The sequence below is a fragment of the Mobula birostris genome, chromosome 25 (assembly GCF_030028105.1).
Source record: "Mobula birostris isolate sMobBir1 chromosome 25, sMobBir1.hap1, whole genome shotgun sequence".
NCBI lineage: Eukaryota > Metazoa > Chordata > Chondrichthyes > Myliobatiformes > Myliobatidae > Mobula > Mobula birostris.
The window spans coordinates 2,293,980-2,314,016 of record NC_092394.1 but is presented as its reverse complement, the minus strand read 5'-3'; the positions used below and the strand labels follow the sequence as shown (position 1 = coordinate 2,314,016).

Below are 20,037 nucleotides of genomic sequence, written 5' to 3'. Positions count from 1 at the left end.
ACCCTTCCCACCCATAACCCCCGTACCCTAGGCCAGAAATACATTTCTCACCAACCTCAAATAGAAAATGGTCTTTCCATTTGAAACCTTTGACACAACAATGCCCCCCAACCTCCAACAGTCTCCCCCATGGCTTTTAAAGCACCATTCCTACCGACTGCAGTAGATACAGTACACGGTACGCCGTTCTTTAGTCGTTCACTCGGACGGGTTGTCCTCTTCACTTGCTGTTACTCCTAAGCCCGCAGCCTCAGCGTACGACTGCAGCGCGATATCTTGGAGTTGCAGTCCACCATGACGATCAGAACACAGTCTGAGATTCGACACCACCACCAGGGTTTTAGAAACACAGAAACATAGAAAACCTACAGCACAATACAGGCCCTTCGGCCCACAAAGTTGTGCCGAACATGTCCCTACCTTAGAAATTACTAGGCTTACCTATAGCCCTCTATTTTTCTAAGCTCCATGTACCTATCCAAAAGTCTCTTAAAAGACTCTATCATATCTGCCTCCACCACCGTTACTGACCACCCATTCCACGCACTCACCACTCTCTGCGTAAAAAACTTACCCCTGACATCACCTCTGTACCTACTTCCAAGCAGTTTAAAACTGTGCCCTCTTGTGGCAACCATTTCAGGTCTGGGAAAAAGCCTCTCATCATCTTACACACCTCTATCAGGTCACCTCTCATCCTCCGTCGCTCCAAGGAGAAAAGACTGAGTTCACTCAACCTGTTCTCATAAGACATGCTCCCCAATCCTGGCAACATCCTTGTAAATCTCCTCTGCACCCTTTCTATGGTTTCCACATCCTTCCTATAGTGAGACGACCAGAACTGAGCACAGTACTCCAAGTGGGATCTGACCAGGGTCCTATATAGCTGCAACATTACCTCTCAGCTCCTAAATTCAATTCCACGATTGATGAGGTCAATACACCGTATGTCTTCTCAACCAGAATCAACCTGCACAGCTGCTTTGAGTGTCCTATGGACTCGGACCCCAAGATCCCTCTGATCCTCCACACTGCCAAGAATCTTACCATTAATACTATATTCTGCCATTATATTTGACCTACCAAAATGAACCATTTCACACTTATCTGGGTTGAACTCCATCTGCCACTTCTCAGCCCAGTTTTGCATCTTATCAATGTCCCACTGTAACCTCTGACAGCCCTCCACACTATCCACAACACCTCCAACCTTTGTGTCATCGGCAAATTTACTAACCCATCCCTCCACTTCCTCATCCAGGTCATTTATAAAAATCACGAAGAATAGGGGTCCCAGAACAGATCCCTGAGGTACACCACTGGTCACCGGCCTCCATGCAGAATATGACCCGTCTACAACCACACTTTGCTTTCTGCAGGCAAGCCAGTTCTGGGTCCACAAAGCAATGTCCCCTTGGATCCCATGCCTCCTTACTTTCTCAATAAGCCTTGCATGGGGTACCTTCTCAAATGCCTAACAGTTCAACACCAAGCGGAACACAGCAGATAGATTCAAATAGAAAACAGTTCAGAGACAGGCGGGGAAAAGTTAGGAAAGGCTGTGGATAGGCAGGAAGTGCATGCATGTTAAAACCTCAACACTGTCTATGCTGCTGCAAAGATGAAGCCATCTCCACTCTTCCTTTGGCCACTGAAAAGTCTGAAGTCCTGTTCACCCGGTTGTCCTGGGCTGTGCACTCCATTGTCACAAACAGAATAAATCCATCCCTGCTCCTGGCAAAGTTTAGACTCGGACTTTGATAATCCACAAGCTGATCAGTGCTTAAGAAACAGGGACAAAACACTCTACAACAGACTCCTTCCAGGAAAGAATCTGGTCTCCTCCTTTGCCAAGATGATACTCCACATTCCGCAAAGGTTTCTGCTGGTCTCAAAACCTGCTCTTTTACGATTTTGCCATGAAATTTTCAACTAGCAGAAAGAGCTCTCACAGTGTGACCCTCCCTCAGTACCACCCCTCCCACAGTGTGACCCTCCCTCAGTACCACCCCTCCCACAGTGTGACCCCCCTCAGTACCACCCCCCCCACAGTGTGACCCTCCCTCAGTACCACCCCTCCCACAGTGTGACCCCCCTCAGTACCACCGCCCCACAGTGTGACCATCCCTCAGTACCACCCCTCCACAGTGTGACCACCCTCAGTACCACCCCCCCACAGTGTGACCCTCCCTCAGTACCACCCCTCCCACAGTGTGACCCTCCCTCAGTACCACCCCTCCCACAGTGTGACCCCACTTAGTACCACCCCTCCCACAGTGTGACCCCCCTTAGTACCGCCCCTCCCACAGTGTGACCCTCCCTCAGTACCACCCCTCATAGTGTGACCCTCCCTCAGTACCACCCCCCCCCACAGTGTGACTCTCCCTCAGTACCACCCCTCATAGTGTGACCCTCCCTCGGTACCACCCCTCCCACAGTGTGACCCTCCCTCGGTACCACCCCTCCCACAGTGTGACCCTCCCTCAGTACCACCCCCCCACAGTGTGACCCTCCCTCAGTACCACCCCTCCCACAGTGTGACCCTCCCTCAGTACCACCCCCACCACAATGTGACCCTCCCTCAGTACCACCCCTCCCACAGTGTGACCCCCCTCAGTACCACCGCCCCACAGTGTGACCGTCCCTCAGTACCACCCCTCCCACAGTGTGACCCCCCCTCAGTACCACCCCCACCACAGTGTGACCCTCCCTCAGTACCACCCCTCATAGTGTGACCCTCCCTCAGTACCACCCCTCCCACAGTGTGACCCTCCCTCAGTACCACCCCCCCACAGTGTGACCCTCCCTCAGTATCACCCCTCCCACAGTGTGACCCTCCCTCAGTACCACCCCCCACAGTGTGACCCTCCCTCAGTACCACCTCTCATAGTGTGACCCTCCCTCAGTACCACCTCTCCCACAGTGTGACCCTCCCTCAGTACCACCTCTCATAGTGTGACCCTCCCTCAGTACCACCCCTCCCACAGTGTGACCTTCCCTCAGTACCACCCCTCCCACAGTGTGACCCTCCCTCAGTACCACCCCTCCCACAGTGTGACTCTCCCTCAGTATCACCCCTCCACAGTGTGACCCTCCGTCAGTACCCCCCACCCCCACAGTGTGACTCTCCCTCAGTACCACCCCTCCCAGTGTGTCCCTCCCCCAGTACCACCCCTCCCACAGTGTGACCCTCCCTCAGTACCACCCCTCCCACAGTGTGACCCTCCCTCAGTACCAGTCCCACACAGTGTGACCCCCCTCAGTACCACCCCTCCCACAGTGTGACCCCCCTCAGTACCACCCCCACCACAGTGTGACCCTCCCTCAGTACCACCCCTCATAGTGTGACCCTCCCTCAGTACCACCCCTCCCACAGTGTGACCCTCCCTCAGTACCACCCCCCCACAGTGTGACTCTCCCTCAGTATCACCCCTCCCACAGTGTGACCCTCCCTCAGTACCACCCCCCACAGTGTGACCCTCCCTCAGTACCACCTCTCATAGTGTGACCCTCCCTCAGTACCACCTCTCCCACAGTGTGACCCTCCCTCAGTACCACCTCTCATAGTGTGACCCTCCCTCAGTACCACCCCTCCCACAGTGTGACCTTCCCTCAGTACCACCCCTCCCACAGTGTGACCCTCCCTCAGTACCACCCCTCCCACAGTGTGACTCTCCCTCAGTATCACCCCTCCACAGTGTGACCCTCCGTCAGTACCCCCCACCCCCACAGTGTGACTCTCCCTCAGTACCACCCCTCCCAGTGTGTCCCTCCCCCAGTACCACCCCTCCCACAGTGTGACCCTCCCTCAGTACCACCCCTCCCACAGTGTGACCCTCCCTCAGTACCAGTCCCACACAGTGTGACCCTCCCTCAGTGCCACCCCCCAGTGTGACTCTCCCTCAGTACCACCCCTCCCACAGTGTGACCCTCGCTCAGTACCATCCCTCACAGTGTGACCCTCCCTCAGTACCACCCCTCCAACAGTACCACCCCCACCCCTCACAGTGTGACTCTCCCTCAGTACCACCCCCCCACAGTGTGACCCTCCCTCAGTACCACTCCTCCCACAGTGTGACCCTCCCTCAGTACCACCCCTCATAGTGTGACCCTCCCTCAGTACCACCTCTCCCACAGTGTGACCCTCCATCAATACCACCCCTCCCACAGCGTGACCCTCCCTCAGTACCACCCCTCCCACAGTGTGACTCTCCCACAGTGTGTCCCTCCCACAGTGTGACCCTCCCTCAGTGCCACTCCTCCACAGTGTGACCCTCCCTCAGTGCCACTCCCCCACAGTGTGACCCTCCCTCAGTAACACCCCTCCCACAGTGTGACTCTCCCTCAGTACCATCCCTCCACAGTGTGACCCTCCGTCAGTACCCCCCCCTCCCAGTGTGACCCTCCCTCAGTAACACCCCTCCCACAGTGTGACTCTCCCTCAGTACCACCCCTCCCGGTGTGACTTTCCCCCAGTACCACCCCTCCCCACAGTGTGACCCTCCCTCAGTACCACCCCTCACAGTGTGACTTTCCCTCAGTACCACCCCTCCCACAGTGTGACCCTCCCTCAGTACCACTCCCCCCACAGTGCGATGCTCCCTCAGTACCACCCCCCACAGTGTGATACTCCCTGAGTACCATCCCTCCCACAGTGTGACCCTCCCTCAGTACCACCCCTCCCACAGTGCGATGCTCCTTCAGTACCACCCCCCATAGTGTGACCCTCCCTCAGTACCACCCCTCCCACAGTGTGACCCCCCCAGTACCACTCCCACACAGTGTGACCCTCCCTCAGTACCACCCCCCCCACAGTGTGACCCTCCCTCAGTACCACCCCTCCCACAGTGTGACCCTCCCTCAGTACCACCCCCCCCACAGTGTGACCCCCCCCAGTACCACTCCCACACAGTGTGACCCTCCCTCAGTACCACCCCCCCACAGTGTGACTCTCCCTCAGTACGACCCCTCCCACAGTGTGACCCCCCAGTACCACTCCCACACAGTGTGACCCTCCCTCAGTACCACCCCTCCCACAGTGTGACCCTCCCTCAGTACCACCCCTCTGATCTTTCATCCAGGATGGTGCTGAGTTTGGCCTGTTCACTCCCAACAGCTGTGTCCCAGAAGAAGATGAAGACAGAGATCAGCATCATGAAGAAACTCGGATACCACAAGAATGTGATCCAGCTGTTGGAGTGGAACATTCTGGAAGGTGTGAGCTCAGATCGAATGACCCATCCCGGTGGGGCCATGGAGCAAGGACCTCTGTCGCCCTGACCCCTTGTGTTCAGCTTGCTCACAAAGCATAAATTCGGATAAACCGGCTGGTAACTTGTGACCGGTGAGGTTGTTTGGGGCCTCAGCTACTCGCAGACCTGGCAGGCAGTGAGCCTCAGATTAGAAGCACGTCCATTTAGAACAGAAATGGGGAGGAATTTATTTTGCCAGTGAGTGGTGAATCTGTGGAATTCATTGCCACAGGGAGCTCTGGAGGCCAAGTCATTGAGTATATTTAAAGCCAAGGTTGACAGGTTCTTGATTCATTGGGTGTCATAGGCTTTGGGGAGAAGGCAGGGAAATAGGGTTGAGAGGGATAATAAATCAGCCATGCTGGAATGGTAGAGCAGACTCAATGGGCTGAACTGCCTCACTCTGCTCAATGGCTTTGTGGTTGTGTGTTGACCACTGGAGCCATATCGGGGCTGATACAAAGAAGGTTGGTCTGCTGGTTTTTCAGCAATGTGTACTGGTCTGGTCACCACTCTCAGCAGATGCTGGAGGACCTCAGCAGGTCAGATAGCATCTATGGCCGATGTTTCAGGCCAAGAACCTTTGTCAGAACTGGAAAGGAAGGGGTTAGAAGGGAGAGGGAAGGGGTTAGAGGGGAGAGGGAAGGGGTTAGAGGGGAGAGGGAAGGGGTTAGAAGGGAGAGGGAAGGGGTTAGAGGGGAGAGGGAAGGGGTTAGAAGGGAGAGGGAAGGGGTTAGAGGGGAGAGGGAAGGGATTAGAGGGGAGAGGGAAGGGAGGAGTGCAAGCTGGCAGCTGATAGGGGTCAAACCAGATGAGTTGGAAAGTGAGTGGGTGGGGCAGGGGATGAACTAAGAAGCCGGGAGGGGATAGGTGGGAAAAGTAAAGTCTGAGGAAGAAGGAATCTGATAGGGCAGGAGACTGGACCATGGGAGAAAGGGAAGGAGGTGCACTGGAGAAAAGTGAGGAGAAGAGAAAGGACGAGAGAGGAACCAAAGTGGGGAATGGAAAAACGGAGAAGGGGAGGGAGAGAAACCTCCGGAAGTTGGAGAATTCCATCTTCGTGCCGTCAGGCTGGAGACCAGCCAGATGGAATATGAGGTGTTGCTCCTCCAACCTGAGTTTGGGCTCATTCAATCTGCTTTACTCCTCATCTTCGGAATGTGGAAGATAACCGGAGCACCCCGAGCAATCCTACGCCTTCGGGGAGAGTACATACAGCCGCCCTACAGACAGTGGCAAGAAATGAACCAGGCTGTTGGCACTAACCGGTTCCCTACCATGATAGCCATATCACGTGGGATTGGGATGGAGACTGACCGTTTCCCGACCATGACAGCCGGATCATGCGGGGTTGGGATGGAGACTGACTGTTTCCCTACCATGACAGCCAGATCACGCGGGGTTGGGATGGAGACTAACCGTTTCCTGACCACGACAGCTAAATCACGTGGGATTGGGATGGAGACTGACTGTTTCCCTGCCATGACAGCTAAATCACGCAGGGTTGGGATGGAGACTAACCGTTTCCCGACCATGACAGCCGGATCATGCGGGGTTGGGGTGGAGACTGACTGTTTCCCGACCATGACAGCCGGAGCATGTGGGGTTGGGATGGAGACTAAGGATTGGCCTTTTCTGTGACATACACATCAAAATGTATAAGGAAGTGTGCAGTGAAATGGGTCAGCAGTGACGCTGAGGCCAGGACTTAATCTGAGGGGCTAACAGGCTGAGTGGTACTCCAGTTCCTCGGGCGTGCAGGTGCTAACGAGCTTATGTGGTGTTTTCCAGAGCCGTACGTTCTGATCATGGAGCACGTGGGCTCCCAGAACCTGAAGAGCTTCCTGCAGGTCAACAGGGAACAGCTTTCCAGCTGCAAGGACCTGTTGTCCCAGCTGACACTGGTAGCATACTTCATCTCTCTGGGCATGCAGCACATTGCATCAAAGAAGGTAAAGGTTCGGCTGGGCTGGCGTGGTGAGCAGGTGCCAGCCGGGTGTGGACGGCCGAGATAAAGCGCCGCGGCCCTTCCCAATGCCACTGACCTTCCCATGGTCAGGGCCGTAGATTTATAAAGCCGCAGTTAAGCCGGATCTCGGGTATTGCATTCAGTTCCAGTCACCCTCTTGTAGAGAGGTTTTAAAAGACAGGTCAGTTTTATTTGTCACATCTACATCGAAGCATACCGTGAAATGTGTCATTTGCGTCAATGACTAACACAGTCCAGGGATGTGCTGGGACCAGCCCACAAGTGCTGCCACAATTCTGGCACCAACATAGCACGCCCACAATTTACTAACCGTAACCGGACTGTGGGAGGAAACCCACGCGGCCTCTGGGAGAACGTACAAACTCCTTACAGACAGTAGTGGGATTGATCCCGGGTCACTGGTGCAGTAAGAGCATTGTGCTAACCGCTACCCTACCGTGTGGAGATTTCAGAGAGGGTACAGAAGAGGTCTACCAGGATGAGAGATCAGACAAACCTGGAGTGCTTTCCCTGGAGCAGGGGAGGCTGAGCATCACCAGAAAACCTAGGAGCTGAATGAGGCCATTCAGCCCATCAAGTCTGTTCCGTCATTCCATCATGGCTGATTTATTATCCCTCTCAATCCCACTCTCCTGCTTCTCCCTGTAACCTTTGGTGCCATGACTAATCAAGAACCTATCAACTTCCCCTTTAAATATATCCAATGACCTGGCCTCCACAGCTGTCTGTGGTAATGAATTCCACAGATTCACCATCCTCTGGTGAAAGGAATTTCCCCTCATCTCTGTTCTAAATGGATGTCCCTCTGTTCTCCAGTCCTAGACTCCCCCACTGTAGGAAACATCCTCTCCACATCCACTCTGTCTGTGTCCTCTGGTCCTAGACTCCCCCACTGTAGGAAATATCCTCTCCACACCCACTCTATCTGTGCCCTCTGGTCCTAGACTCCCCCACTATAGGAAACATCCTCTCCACATCCACTCTATCTGTGCCCTCTGGTCCTAGACTCTCCCACTATAGGAAACATCCTCTCCACACCCACTCTATCTGCGCCCTCTGGTCCTAGACTCCCCCACAACAGGAAACATCATCTCCGCATCCACTCTATCTGCGCCCTCTGGTCCTAGACTCCCCCACAACAGGAAACATCATCTCCGCATCCACTCTATCTGCGCCCTCTGGTCCTAGGCTCCCCCACTACAGGAAACATCCTCTCCACATCCACTCTGTCTGTGTCCTCTGGTCCTAGACTCTCCCACTATAGGAAACATCCTCTCCACATCCACTCTATCTGTGTCCTCTGGTCCTAGACTCCCCACCATGGGAAACATCCTCTCCACACCCACTCTATCTGTGTCCTCTGGTCCTAGACTCCCCACCATGGGAAACATCCTCTCCACACCCACTCTATCTGTGTCCTCTGGTCCTAGACTCCCCACCATGGGAAACATCCTCTCCACATCCACTCTATCTGTCATCAAATAATCCTCGTGTTAACCCCTTCATTCCCTGGATCATTGCCATAAACGTACTCTGGAGCCTCTCCAATGCCAGCACACCCTCTCTTCGATATGGGCCCAAAACTGCTCCCAGTATTCCAAATGTGGGATGAGCACAGAGGAAGAATGTTGAGTCTTTGGAGAGGGTGCAGAAGAGATTTACCAGGATCAGAGGGTATGTGTTATAACGAGAGGTTGGACAGGCTTATGTTATTTTCTCTGGAGGCTGAGGGGAGATCTGATTGAGGTTTACAAGATTATGACAGGCACAGATAGAACAGACAAAAACTAATATGTTCCATGAGTTGAAATGTCTAATACCAGAGGGCAAGCTTTCAAGGTGTGTGTGTGTGGAGGGGGAAGGGTTATTTCAGAGGAGATGTGAGGGGCAAGTTTTTGTACAGAGAAGGTGGTGAGTGCCTGTAACGCGCTGCCGGCTGCCGGGTGCTGGTCGAGGCAGAAATGATATACGTAAACGTTCAAGAGGTTCTTGGATACACGAATTTCCCCCGGGATCAATAAAGTATGACTATGACTATGACTATGAATGAACGTGCAGGAAATTAGGGAGGCACTGTAACGTCGCAGTTAACATGACACTTACGGCTCAGGGTGTTGGAGTTCGGTGTTCAAACCTAATGTTCTCTGTGAGAAAGTCTGTATGTTATTCCCGAGTGTACATGGGTTTCCTCCCATAGTCCAAACACATACCGGTCAGCAGGTTAATTGGTCATTATAAATTGCCCTGTGATTTGGCTCGGGTTAAATAGGTGGTTGCTGGACCCGTGGCTCATTGGGCTGCATTCTGTGCTGTGTTTCTAAATAAAATGGATGTATATGGACATCGCATGGGCAGAAGGGCTTCATTTATTTGGACATTTGATTAGTAGTTAATTAGTGTGGTACAACACTGTGGCCAAAGGGATTGTGCTCTAGAACCACTCCACATGGCGCGTTTGGGTTTGGCGTCGCTGAGCTGGTCATTGGCCAAGCCAGGCTCAGTGCAATGGCGCCATCCAGCGGTGTGTCCTGGATTGGCAGTGCGCGCACGGCCAGGCAAACTGCCCCGCATCGGTCCCGCATCGGCCCCACATCACTGAGACTGACTTCTCTCTGCAGATCGCTCACCGCGACTTGGCTGCCCGAAACATCCTGGTGGGACGCTTTCCCCAGGAGTGTAAGATTGCGGAGTTCAGTCTGGCCATTGACTTTTCTGATCCTCGGGTCAAGATGCAGAAGAGGGGAAGCGCGGTGAGTAACCGTTTGGAGAAAGTACAGGGGGGGGTCGGAGTGGTTTTATCACACCGGGTGCCGGGTGCCGGGTGCTGGGTGCTGGGTGTGTGCAACGCTCTGCCAGCATGCTGATCGAGGCAGAGATGTCAGGGACATTATGACAAACTTACATAGCACACGGATGACAGAAAAATGGAGTTATGCGTGAGGGAAGGGTTAGATTGATCGTATCTTTAAAGGTCGGCAGGGATACAGTATTCACAGTCCAATGAAACAAAATTACTTTAATTTCACCAAAAATTTCTCATCATAAAAAGCATTTTCGTTGTTACAGTATATAGTGACAGACCCGTCCCCACCGGTACCGCACCCCGGTGTGACACACTGACAGACCCGTCCTCACCGGTACCGCACCCCGGTGTGACACACTGACAGACCCGTCCTCACCGGTACCGTACCCCGGTGTGACACACTGACAGACCCGTCCCCACCGGTACCGTACCCCCGGTGTGACACACTGACAGACCCGTCCCCACCGGTACCGTACCCCCGGTGTGACACACTGACAGACCCGTCCCCACTGGTACCGTACCCCCGGTGTGACACACTGACAGACCCGTCCTCACCGGTACCGCACCCCGGTGTGACACACTGACAGACCCGTCCCCACCGGTACCGTACCCCCGGTGTGACACACTGACAGACCCGTCCCCACCGGTACCGCACCCCCGGTGTGACACACTGACAGACCCGTCCTCACCGGTACCGCACCCCGGTGTGACACACTGACAGACCCGTCCCCACCGGTACCGTACCCCCGGTGTGACACACTGACAGACCCGTCCCCACCGGTACCGTACCCCCGGTGTGACACACTGACAGACCCGTCCCCACCGGTACCGCACCCCGGTGTGACACACTGACAGACCCGTCCCCACCGGTACCGTACCCGGGTGTTACACACTGACAGACCCGTCCCCACCGGTACCGTACCCCCGGTGTTCTGTAGTGACAGATCTGCATCCAGTGATTTTAAAGTTTAACTGCTTTGTGCAGAACTTCAGCATCCCGTTCCGTTGGTACCCCCCGGAATACTTCACTGACGGGATTTACAATCTGCAGGGAGACGTCTGGGCATTTGGGATTCTGCTCTGGGAGCTCTATAGTCTGGGTAAGAGCACGTTCCGTGGAACTCTGAAGATCGTCCCCTCTGGTCCCTCAATCCCAATTCCACCCCCATCACTCATCACTGAATCATTACTCATCCGCTGCACATCTTTCTCCCCCTCACTCACTTCCCTCCACTCACCACCCCTCTCTTGTGCATTCCACTGCTGCTAGTCACTCTACATTACCTCCCTCCTTCCTTCCACACCATCAATCCATCCCTCATTCCTCCCTCCACTCTCCCTCTTACACCACTCCATCTTGCCCTCCATCCCCAACCTCCTGTACCCCCATTTGCACCCTTATTCCTCTCTCTCTGTCCCCCATTCATCCCTCCTTCTGCCCCCTCATACTCACACCCCAATTCACGGCCCTCCTCCCCCCAAAGCAGTCCCTACTTCCTCCCATGGTTGTGGACAACTGTGTCGGTGCTGGTGAGGGTACCTCTCTGTTCATTGTGCCCCTCCCCACCCGATTCATTCTCCAGCCCAGCTCAGGGTGCCGACACTGGGTCTGTGTTCTGGTAATGATAACCCACACCGCTGTGCCAAGGACACTAACCTCCACTGGACTCAAACACTGTCCACTGCCCAGTACAATGCTGACATCATGTGGCATTCCTGGGTGGGCTGATCTCGGGTTCAGTCCCACAGATGCTTCTGCCGTAGGTCCCCATTGACCCTGGTTCCATTCCTGCCACAGGGAGCTCCCCCTACCCGGAGTTCGAGTCAGCCAAGGAGGTGGTGTACAACATCTGTTCTGGATACAAGATGAAGGCCCCCCAGCAGTGCCGACAAGAGTTGTAAGTACTCTCACTCTTCGTGGACTCTCCAACCCTCTCCAGCCACGTGCAGTGGTCCAAGGTACAGTCTGATCTCAGCCATCCCCCAGACAGCCATGGACCACACGTTCTCTCTCTGTGGGGACACAGGGTACGGGCATATCCCTCGAGCTTGCAGCTCAGTTGCTTTTTCAGATTTTGAAGGGTTGGGGACAGCACAGGGAATCATGGGACAGGTTGTGGTTCAGGGACATGTGGGGTTAAAAGTCAGATTAGGGTTCAGGAACAGAGATGTGGGGGAGATAAAGATCAGATTAGGGTTTATGGACAGGGATGTGGAGGAGTTAGAGGGCAGGTTAGGGTTTATGGACAGGAATGTGGATGTCAGTTGTCAGATTAGGGTTTATGGACAGGGACATGTGGAGTTAAAGGTCAGATTAGGGTTCAGGAACAGAGATGTGGGGGAGATAGAGGTCAGATTAGGGTTTACGGACAGGGATGTGGAGGAGTTAAAGGTCAGATTAGGGTTGAGAGACAGGGATGTGGGGAGTTAAATGTCAGATTAGGGTTTAGGGACAGGAATGTGGGGAGTTAAAAGTCAGATTAGGGTTTAGGGACAGGGATGAAGGGGGAGTTATGGGTCAGGGGCAGTAAATGAAAAGTCAGGGTTCAGAGTTGAAGCACTCTGTGCTTGAAGGGCAACACTCCCCAGAGGTTGGGTCACCAGGCGCTGAGGACCCAGATCAACAAGTCCTCAACTCAGAGGTTTGTGTCGGCGGGAGACAGGAGGTCTGACAGCATCCCAGGGTCAGAGGTCCATGTGAGTCCAAAGTCAATAGCCAGGGCACGAGGCCCGGGGTGGCAGGTGTGTGCGCGCCTGCCTCTGTGTTTCTGTGTGTCTGTGTGGTATGTGTGTGTGTGTGTGTGTGTGTGTGTGTGTGTGTGTGTGTGTGTGTGTGTATATATATGTGTGTTCGTGCATGTGCGTATGCGTGCGTGCATGTGTGTTCGTGTGTGTGTGTGTGTGTGTGTGTGTGTGTGTGTGTGTGTGTGTGTGTGTGGTACGTGTGTGAGAAATGGGTTTGTCTTGCTGTTGTTGCTTTGTTCTGTTGTTTTTGCTAGTTTAGCACCAGAATGTGGAGACTTTAGCAGGCTGCCCTCAGCACATACTTCTGTCGTTTTGGTCGGTAGGGTAAAAAGATAAATGTTGGTGTATGTTTTGATGCGCTGTACAAGTGATAAATAAATAAATTTTGTATATCAATCCACCCCCCCCCCCCCACACCTGACGACCGAACAACAAGCAGGGCCACCACTCCACATCCCTCCTGACCCAGAATCTGGGGAACAGGGCTCAAATGCACTCCAACGTCGGGAATTGCCCCCTCAGACACTGAAACAGGAACTACAACCTGTCCTGACGATGTGCACCCACCCTGGGGTAAGATGAGAGGGTGGGGTTGTGGGTCAGCGGTGAAAGGTTATGGGAATGTTCACCTCAGGAAAGTCATGAGAATTATTCAGGGAATGAAAGGGTTAACATATGAGGATCATTTGATGACTCTGGACCTGTACCCACTGGAGTTTAGAAAAATGCGGGGGAACCTCATTGAAAACAATCGAATATTGAAAGGCCTGGATAGAGTGGATGTGCGAGGATGTTTCCATTAGTGGAGGGGGAGGGGAAGGGAGTCCGGGACCGGAGGGCACAGCCTCAGAATAGAGGAACATCCATTTAGAACGGAGATGAGGAGGAATTTCTTTAGCCAGAGGATGGTGAATCCATGGAACTCATTGCCGCAGGTGACTGGAGGCCAAGTCATTGGGCATATTTTAAGCAGAGGTTAATAGGTTCTTGATTGGTTAGGGTGTCAAAGGTTAAGGAGAGAAAGCAGAAGAATGTGTTTGAGCAGCTATGAAGGAACGGTGGGGGAGATCTGAGGGCCAATTGGCTAAATTTGCTCCTATGGCTTGTGGTCTTATGGTTACCCAGGGGTTCCTGTATCTCTGCAGGTACGAGGTGATGGGTTACTGCTGGACAGACAGACATGAGGAGCGGCCGCCGTTCAGTGACATCACCAAGTACCTGGAGGATCTGGTGGAGAATGACGCAGTAAGTGGGGAGGTCGCCATTTAACAACCGAGCCTGTTGGGCTATCAGACTGGACACCAGGCTGAGGACTGAGCTCACCGCACTAGAGGCATCCTGACCCAACAATGACCCTGGTCCACCCTGGGTCGAATCACCAGACACCAGGAATGGGGGGAGATAGAAGCTGCATTAAACAATGGTGGGATGTTAGAAACATAGAAAACCTACAGCACAATACAGCCCCTTCGGCCCTCAAAGTTGTGTCAAACATGTCGCTAACTTAGAAATTACTAGGCTTACCCATAGCCCTCTATTTTACTAAGCTCCATGTACCTACCGGAAAGTGTCTTAAAGACCCCATCGTATCCACCTCCACCACCGTTGCCGGCAGCCCATGTTGCTGGGCAGGGGTGGCCATGTGGTTACATCACCACCTGCTGCCATCTCATCCAGTGGTTCCTGTGGCTGCTGGATTGAGTCTGGCTCTGAATAACTGATTTGCACAATTTGTCTGCAAGAGTGTGTTGGGACCTGGGATATGAGAACACCAATACCAGAGAGAGAGAACACCCTGGGGTCTGTCCCCAGGGAGGGTGAACACCCTCGGGGTCTGTCCCCATAGAGGGTGAACACACTCAGGGTCTGTCCCCAAGGAGGGAGAACACCCTCAGGGTCTGTCCCCAGGGAGGGTGAACACCCTCGGGGTCTGTCCCCAGGGAGGGAGAACACCCTCAGGGTCTGTCCCCATGGAGGGTGAACACCCTCGGGGTCTGTCCCCATGAAGAGTGAACACCCTGGGGTCTGTCCCCAGGGAGGGAGAACACCCTCCGGGAATGTCCCCATGGAGGGTGAACACCCTGGGGTCTGTCCCCATGGAGGGAGAACACCCTCAGGGAATGTCCCAGGGAGGGTGAACACCCTCAGGGTCTGTCCCCAGGGAGGGAGAACACCCTCAGGGAATGTCCCAGGGAGGGTGAACACCCTGGGGTCTGTCCCCATGGAGGGAGAACACCCTCAGGGAATGTCCCAGGGAGGGTGAACACCCTCAGGGTCTGTCCCCAGGGAGGGAGAACACCCTCAGGGAATGTCCCAGGGAGGGTGAACACCCTCAGGGTCTGTCCCCAGGGAGGGAGAACACCATCAGGGTCTGTCCCCAGGGAGGGTGAACACCCTGGGATCTGTCCCCAGGGAGAGTGAACACCCTCAGGGTCTGTCCCCAGGGAGGGTGAACACCCTCAGGGTCTGTACTCTCGAGGTGGATATGTTACAAGTGGGGTGGGGGGAGGTGTTGTCATGTGCGGGGGTTTTCCGTCAGTGGCGGGTTCCTCAGTGATCAGCTCGCACGGTGACGGATTCCTGGGTGAGCAGATCCGTCAGTGACGGGATCCTCGGTGATGTGTCCCTTGGCAAGCAAGATGAAGGGCTCCCATTGTGAGCAGATCACTCGGTGGCAACCTGACTAACTCTGCAATCTTTCTTTTCTCAGGATTACATCCAAGTGGAGGACTGCTTTGAGCCGTCTGCACAGCAGAACACCTCTGCTCGCTGGAGTCTGCCTCACCCCCACCACACGGAGACCCCTGTCAGGGGCTGGTTCGATTCAGTCTGATGTAGACCTTGATCTTCCTCTCACCGCCCATCCCCCGCCTACGTCAGGTCCCAACCTTCGCCCACAGTGTGGACAGAACGTGACCTGTGACCAGCAGCACTCGGCGTGTACACAGTCCCTCAGAACCACCAGCATATGTCATGAAACGTGTTGTTTTGTGACTGCACTACCATGCAATATATGAAAAAACTATAAATTTCAATAAGTATATAAAAAATATATCGTGCAAAAAGAGACCAAAATAGTGATGTAATTCTCATAGGATCGTGGACCTTTCAGAAATCTGATGGCGCAGGGGAAGAAGCTGTTCCTAAAGCGTTGAGTGTGGGTCTTGAGGATCCTACACCTCAGGGGTTCCCATCTGGAGTCCGCAGACCCCCGGCTCTGCGGCATAACATAGGTTGGAAATCCCTGCTGTATGTCCTCGCTGGTGGTAGTGAGGAGAATAGGGCATGACCTGGGTGGTGAGAGTCCCCAATAATGGATGCCACCTTGAGGCATCGCCTTTTTAAAAGTCTTGATGCTGGGAAGCTCATGGCCTTGGTGAAGCTGGCTGTGTCTATAGCCCTCTGCGGCTTTCCCTGATCATGTGCATTGCTGGCTCCATGGCAGATGGCGATGTAACCGGTTAGAATGCTCTCCATGGTACATCTGCAGAAAATTGCTGGAGTCTCCTCAAACCTGGTGACTGACTCCAGTGGAGACCCGTGACCACGTGCAGGGAGGCTGTGCATGGGACCTCAATATTGCCGGTTATGACCCTGTGCCCACAGATGGGTGGCATGGTGGCATAGTGGTGGGCATAATGCTGTTACAGTGCCAGCGATCACCGATCGGGGTGCAATTCCTGCCGCAGTCTGTCAGGAGTTTGTATGTTCTCCCTGAGACCACATGGGTTTCCTTCGGGTGTTCTGGTTTCCTCCCACATTCCATTGGTTAGGGTTGTGGGCATGCAATGTTGGTGTGGGAAGTGTGGCCACACTTGTAGGATGTCCCAGCACAATCCCCAGGCTGTGTCGGTTGTTGACGCAAACGATGCCTTTTCTTTATGTGTTTTGATGTTTCAATGTAAATGTGATAAGTAAAGATAATCTTTAAATCCTTAATCTTGGTGGCTGGCTGCTGTCCCTTGCACTGGGTTACTGATTTACCTGGGCAGTGGAAGGTGGTTTGGCATGCCCAGGCAGGTGAGGTGTGGATGGTGCTGCTACTCGGTGTGGGGCTGTTGTCTGAGGATAGCAGCTGGTTCCAGATGAGCTGTGTGTGAAAGACTGTTCTTAGCTTCTCACCGTGTATAAAACCGGGTGTCCTGATTGTAAACCTGCACCTCTGCCTGTCAGTGTCAATGTTACTGCTGCAGACACAACAATGTGATCAGACAGAAATTACAATACCAGCACAGAAGGATGCCCTTCAGCCTGCACTGTCTCCTAGCTCAGTGATCACATCAGTCTCGTTATCCACTCCTCACCTCCCTTTATTTCTGCAACATTCTCTTTCCCACTTGTCCATCAGCTCCCCCTCCCCATCCATTCTCTATACGAAGGGTCAATTACTTACCTATCCACCCAGTCAGGCACCTCCACCTCCACCCTCAAGTTTAGTTTTTGTCACTCAGCCGTACACACATATACCACCAAATGAGAGAATGTTCCTCCAGGCCAAGGTGCACAACACAGTACATACAGCTCACACACCTAACACATACAGTAATACCACCACAAATAAATGATCATCTATTCAGGTGTACTTATGACACAGGTAGAAAATTTAAAACGCTACTTGCATTGTATCAGAATCAGGTTTAGTGCCTCTGGCGTTTGTTGTGAAATTTGTTGATTTGCGGCAGCAGTACATTGCAATATGTAATAAAATAGTGAGGTAGTGTTCATGGGTTGAGTGTCCATTCAGAAATCGGATGGCACAGGGGATGAAGCCATAAGAACTTAACAAATAGGAGCAGGAGTCGGCCATCTGGCCCGTCGAGCCTGCTCCACCATTCAATACGATCGTGGCTGATCTGACCATGGACTCATCTCCACCTACCTGCCTTTTCCCCATAACCCTTAATTCCCCTATTATGTAAAAATCTATCCAATCTTATCTTTAATATATTTACTGAGGTAGCCTCCACTGCTTCATTGGGCAGAGAATTTCACAGACTCATCACTCCCTGGGAAAAGCAGTTCCTCCTCCTCTCCGTCCTAAATTTACTCCCCCGAATCTTGAGGCTATATCCCCTAGTTCTAGTCTCACCTACCAGTGGAAACAACTTTTCTGCCTCTATCTTATCCATCCCTTTCATAATTATATATGTTTCGATAAGATCTCCTCTCATTCTTCTGAATTCCAGTGAGTACAGTCCCAGGTGACTCAATCTCTCCTCGTAGTCTAACCCCCTCATCTCTGGAATCAATCTGACAACTCTCCTCTGCACCATCTCCAAAGCCAGTATATCCTTCCTTAAGTAAGGAGACCAGAACTGCACGCAGTACTCCAGGAGCGGCCTCACCAGTGCCCTGTACAGTTGCAGCATAACCTCCCTGCTCTGAAATTCAATCCCTCTAGCAATGAAGGCCAACATTCAATTTGCCTTCTTAATAGCCTGCTGCACCTGCAAACCCACCTTTTATGATTCATGTACAAGCATTCTAAGAACCTCTGCATAGCAGCATGCTACAATTTTTTTTTTGCCATTTATATAATAATCTGCTCTTTCATTATTCTTTCCAAAGTGGATGGCTTCACATTTACCAACATTGTCCTCCATCTGCCAGATCCTTGCCCACTCACTTAGACTATATATCTCTCTGTCTCTGGACTCTCCATAACTTCTGCACAATCTGTTTGTCCACTCAATTTAATATCATCAGCAAACTTCGATACACCACACTCGGTCCCCTCTTCCAGATCGTTAATGTGCATCATGAACAGGGGCCCAGCACCAGCCCCTGCGGCCCACCGCTCACCACTGATTGCCAACCAGAGTAACACCCATGTATCCCAATTCTCCACTTTCTACTGGTTAACCAATCCTCTATCCATGCCTGAAGCCAATCCTGAAATGTTGGGTGTGTGTCTTCAGGCTCCTGTACCTCCATCTTGATGGTAGCAATGAGAAGAGGACATGTCCTAGGTGATGGGGGTTCTTAATGATGGACGCTGCCTTTTGCAGATATTTGTCATTCAAAATCAAACAGTGAATTTCTGTGGGTACACTGTCTGCAACTCCAATTCCCAATCCAAGTCTGAGGCCGAAGCTGTGATCACTGTGTCCTGGCGTTAGAGGAGTGTGTGTGTGTGAGTTTGAGTGTGTGTGTGAGTGAGACAGAGAGAGTGTGTGTGTGGGTCTGTGTGTGTGTGTGTGTGTGTGTGTGTGTGTGTGTGTGTGTGTGTGTGTGTGTGTGTGTGTGAGTGAGACAGAGAGTGTGTGTGTGTGTGTGTGTGTGTGTGTGTGTGTGAGTTTGAGTGTGTGTGAGTGAGTGTGTGTGTGTGTGTGTGTGGAAGAGGGGAATGGGGGTCTGTTTTGCTGTTGTGTTGTGTGTTGTTCTACTGAGCACTGTGAGTATGCTGTATGGGCACAGGAGCCCAGGCTGCCACCAGCACACCTCTGGGTGTGTTGGTTGTTAATCCGAACGATGGATTTCTCTGTATGCTTTGATGCACACATGATAAGTGTGGTAAACCATGTATATATGTTGTAACTGGGTTACCTGTCTGGACACACCCCTCTGCTGACTGCCCCTGTGGCTCCTCTCACAGATCCTGTATAAAGGTGTTCGCCTTGTCCCTCCCCCTCAGTCCGGGGGCAGACACTCACTGTGAAGGTCGTATTGTACAGCGAATAAAAGCCTTTCAGTATTTTACCCAACCTCAGTCTTTTGGAGTAATTGAAGGTGCTTCAATTTTATTCGCTGTACATTTTAAACACGGAAAATTCACTGAGACCTGACAAGTTAGACCTCGATCCACAAACGCCTGAAGCTGGAAACGCTTTCGAACTCTGGCTGGCCTGCTTCAAAGCGTACCTAGAGGAGATTAAAGCGACCGACCTCACAGCGAAGCGCAGAGTTCTACTCTCCAGGGTCAGTCCATGGGTCTATTTGCTGATCAGAGACCAGCCGAGCTACGATGGCGCGATGAGCACACTCAAAGGACAATACCTGCGGCCAATAAACAGCGTCTATGCGCGACATCGCTTAGCGACACGGCAACAACAGCCCAGGGAGTCAAGTGCTGAGTTCGTCCAGGCCCTACGGACGCTCATGCGAGCCTGCAATTGCCAGGAGCTGACAGCGGTGCAGCATGCAGAACTCCTAGTGAGAGACGCCTTCGTCACAGGGACCAGGTCAGTGTATGTGCGCCAGCGGCTGTTGGAAAAAAACAATCTTACCTTAAGTTCGGCGATCGAGCT

The 20,037-nt window shown here is 52.9% G+C and overlaps 1 protein-coding gene across 4 annotated transcripts in view; it reads left to right on the top strand.

Moving 5' to 3' along the window:
• LOC140187717 (tyrosine kinase receptor Cad96Ca) overlaps window positions 1–16,745 on the top strand; it is a 30,976-nt gene extending 14,231 nt beyond the window's left edge. For 2 of the 4 annotated variants that reach the window (XM_072243306.1, XM_072243305.1), the window contains exons 6-12: window positions 5,117–5,215; window positions 7,044–7,204; window positions 9,861–9,992; window positions 11,031–11,145; window positions 11,844–11,943; window positions 13,936–14,035; window positions 15,501–16,745. In XM_072243306.1, the coding sequence (XP_072099407.1) occupies window positions 5,117–5,215; window positions 7,044–7,204; window positions 9,861–9,992; window positions 11,031–11,145; window positions 11,844–11,943; window positions 13,936–14,035; window positions 15,501–15,623 (830 nt within the window). In that variant the 3' untranslated portion in view covers window positions 15,624–16,745. The remainder of the gene's footprint in view (window positions 1–5,116; window positions 5,216–7,043; window positions 7,205–9,860; window positions 9,993–11,030; window positions 11,146–11,843; window positions 11,944–13,935; window positions 14,036–15,500) is intronic. The other 2 variants (XM_072243307.1, XM_072243308.1) reach the window with 2 other exon arrangements.
• Window positions 16,746–20,037: the final 3,292 nt, after the last annotated feature.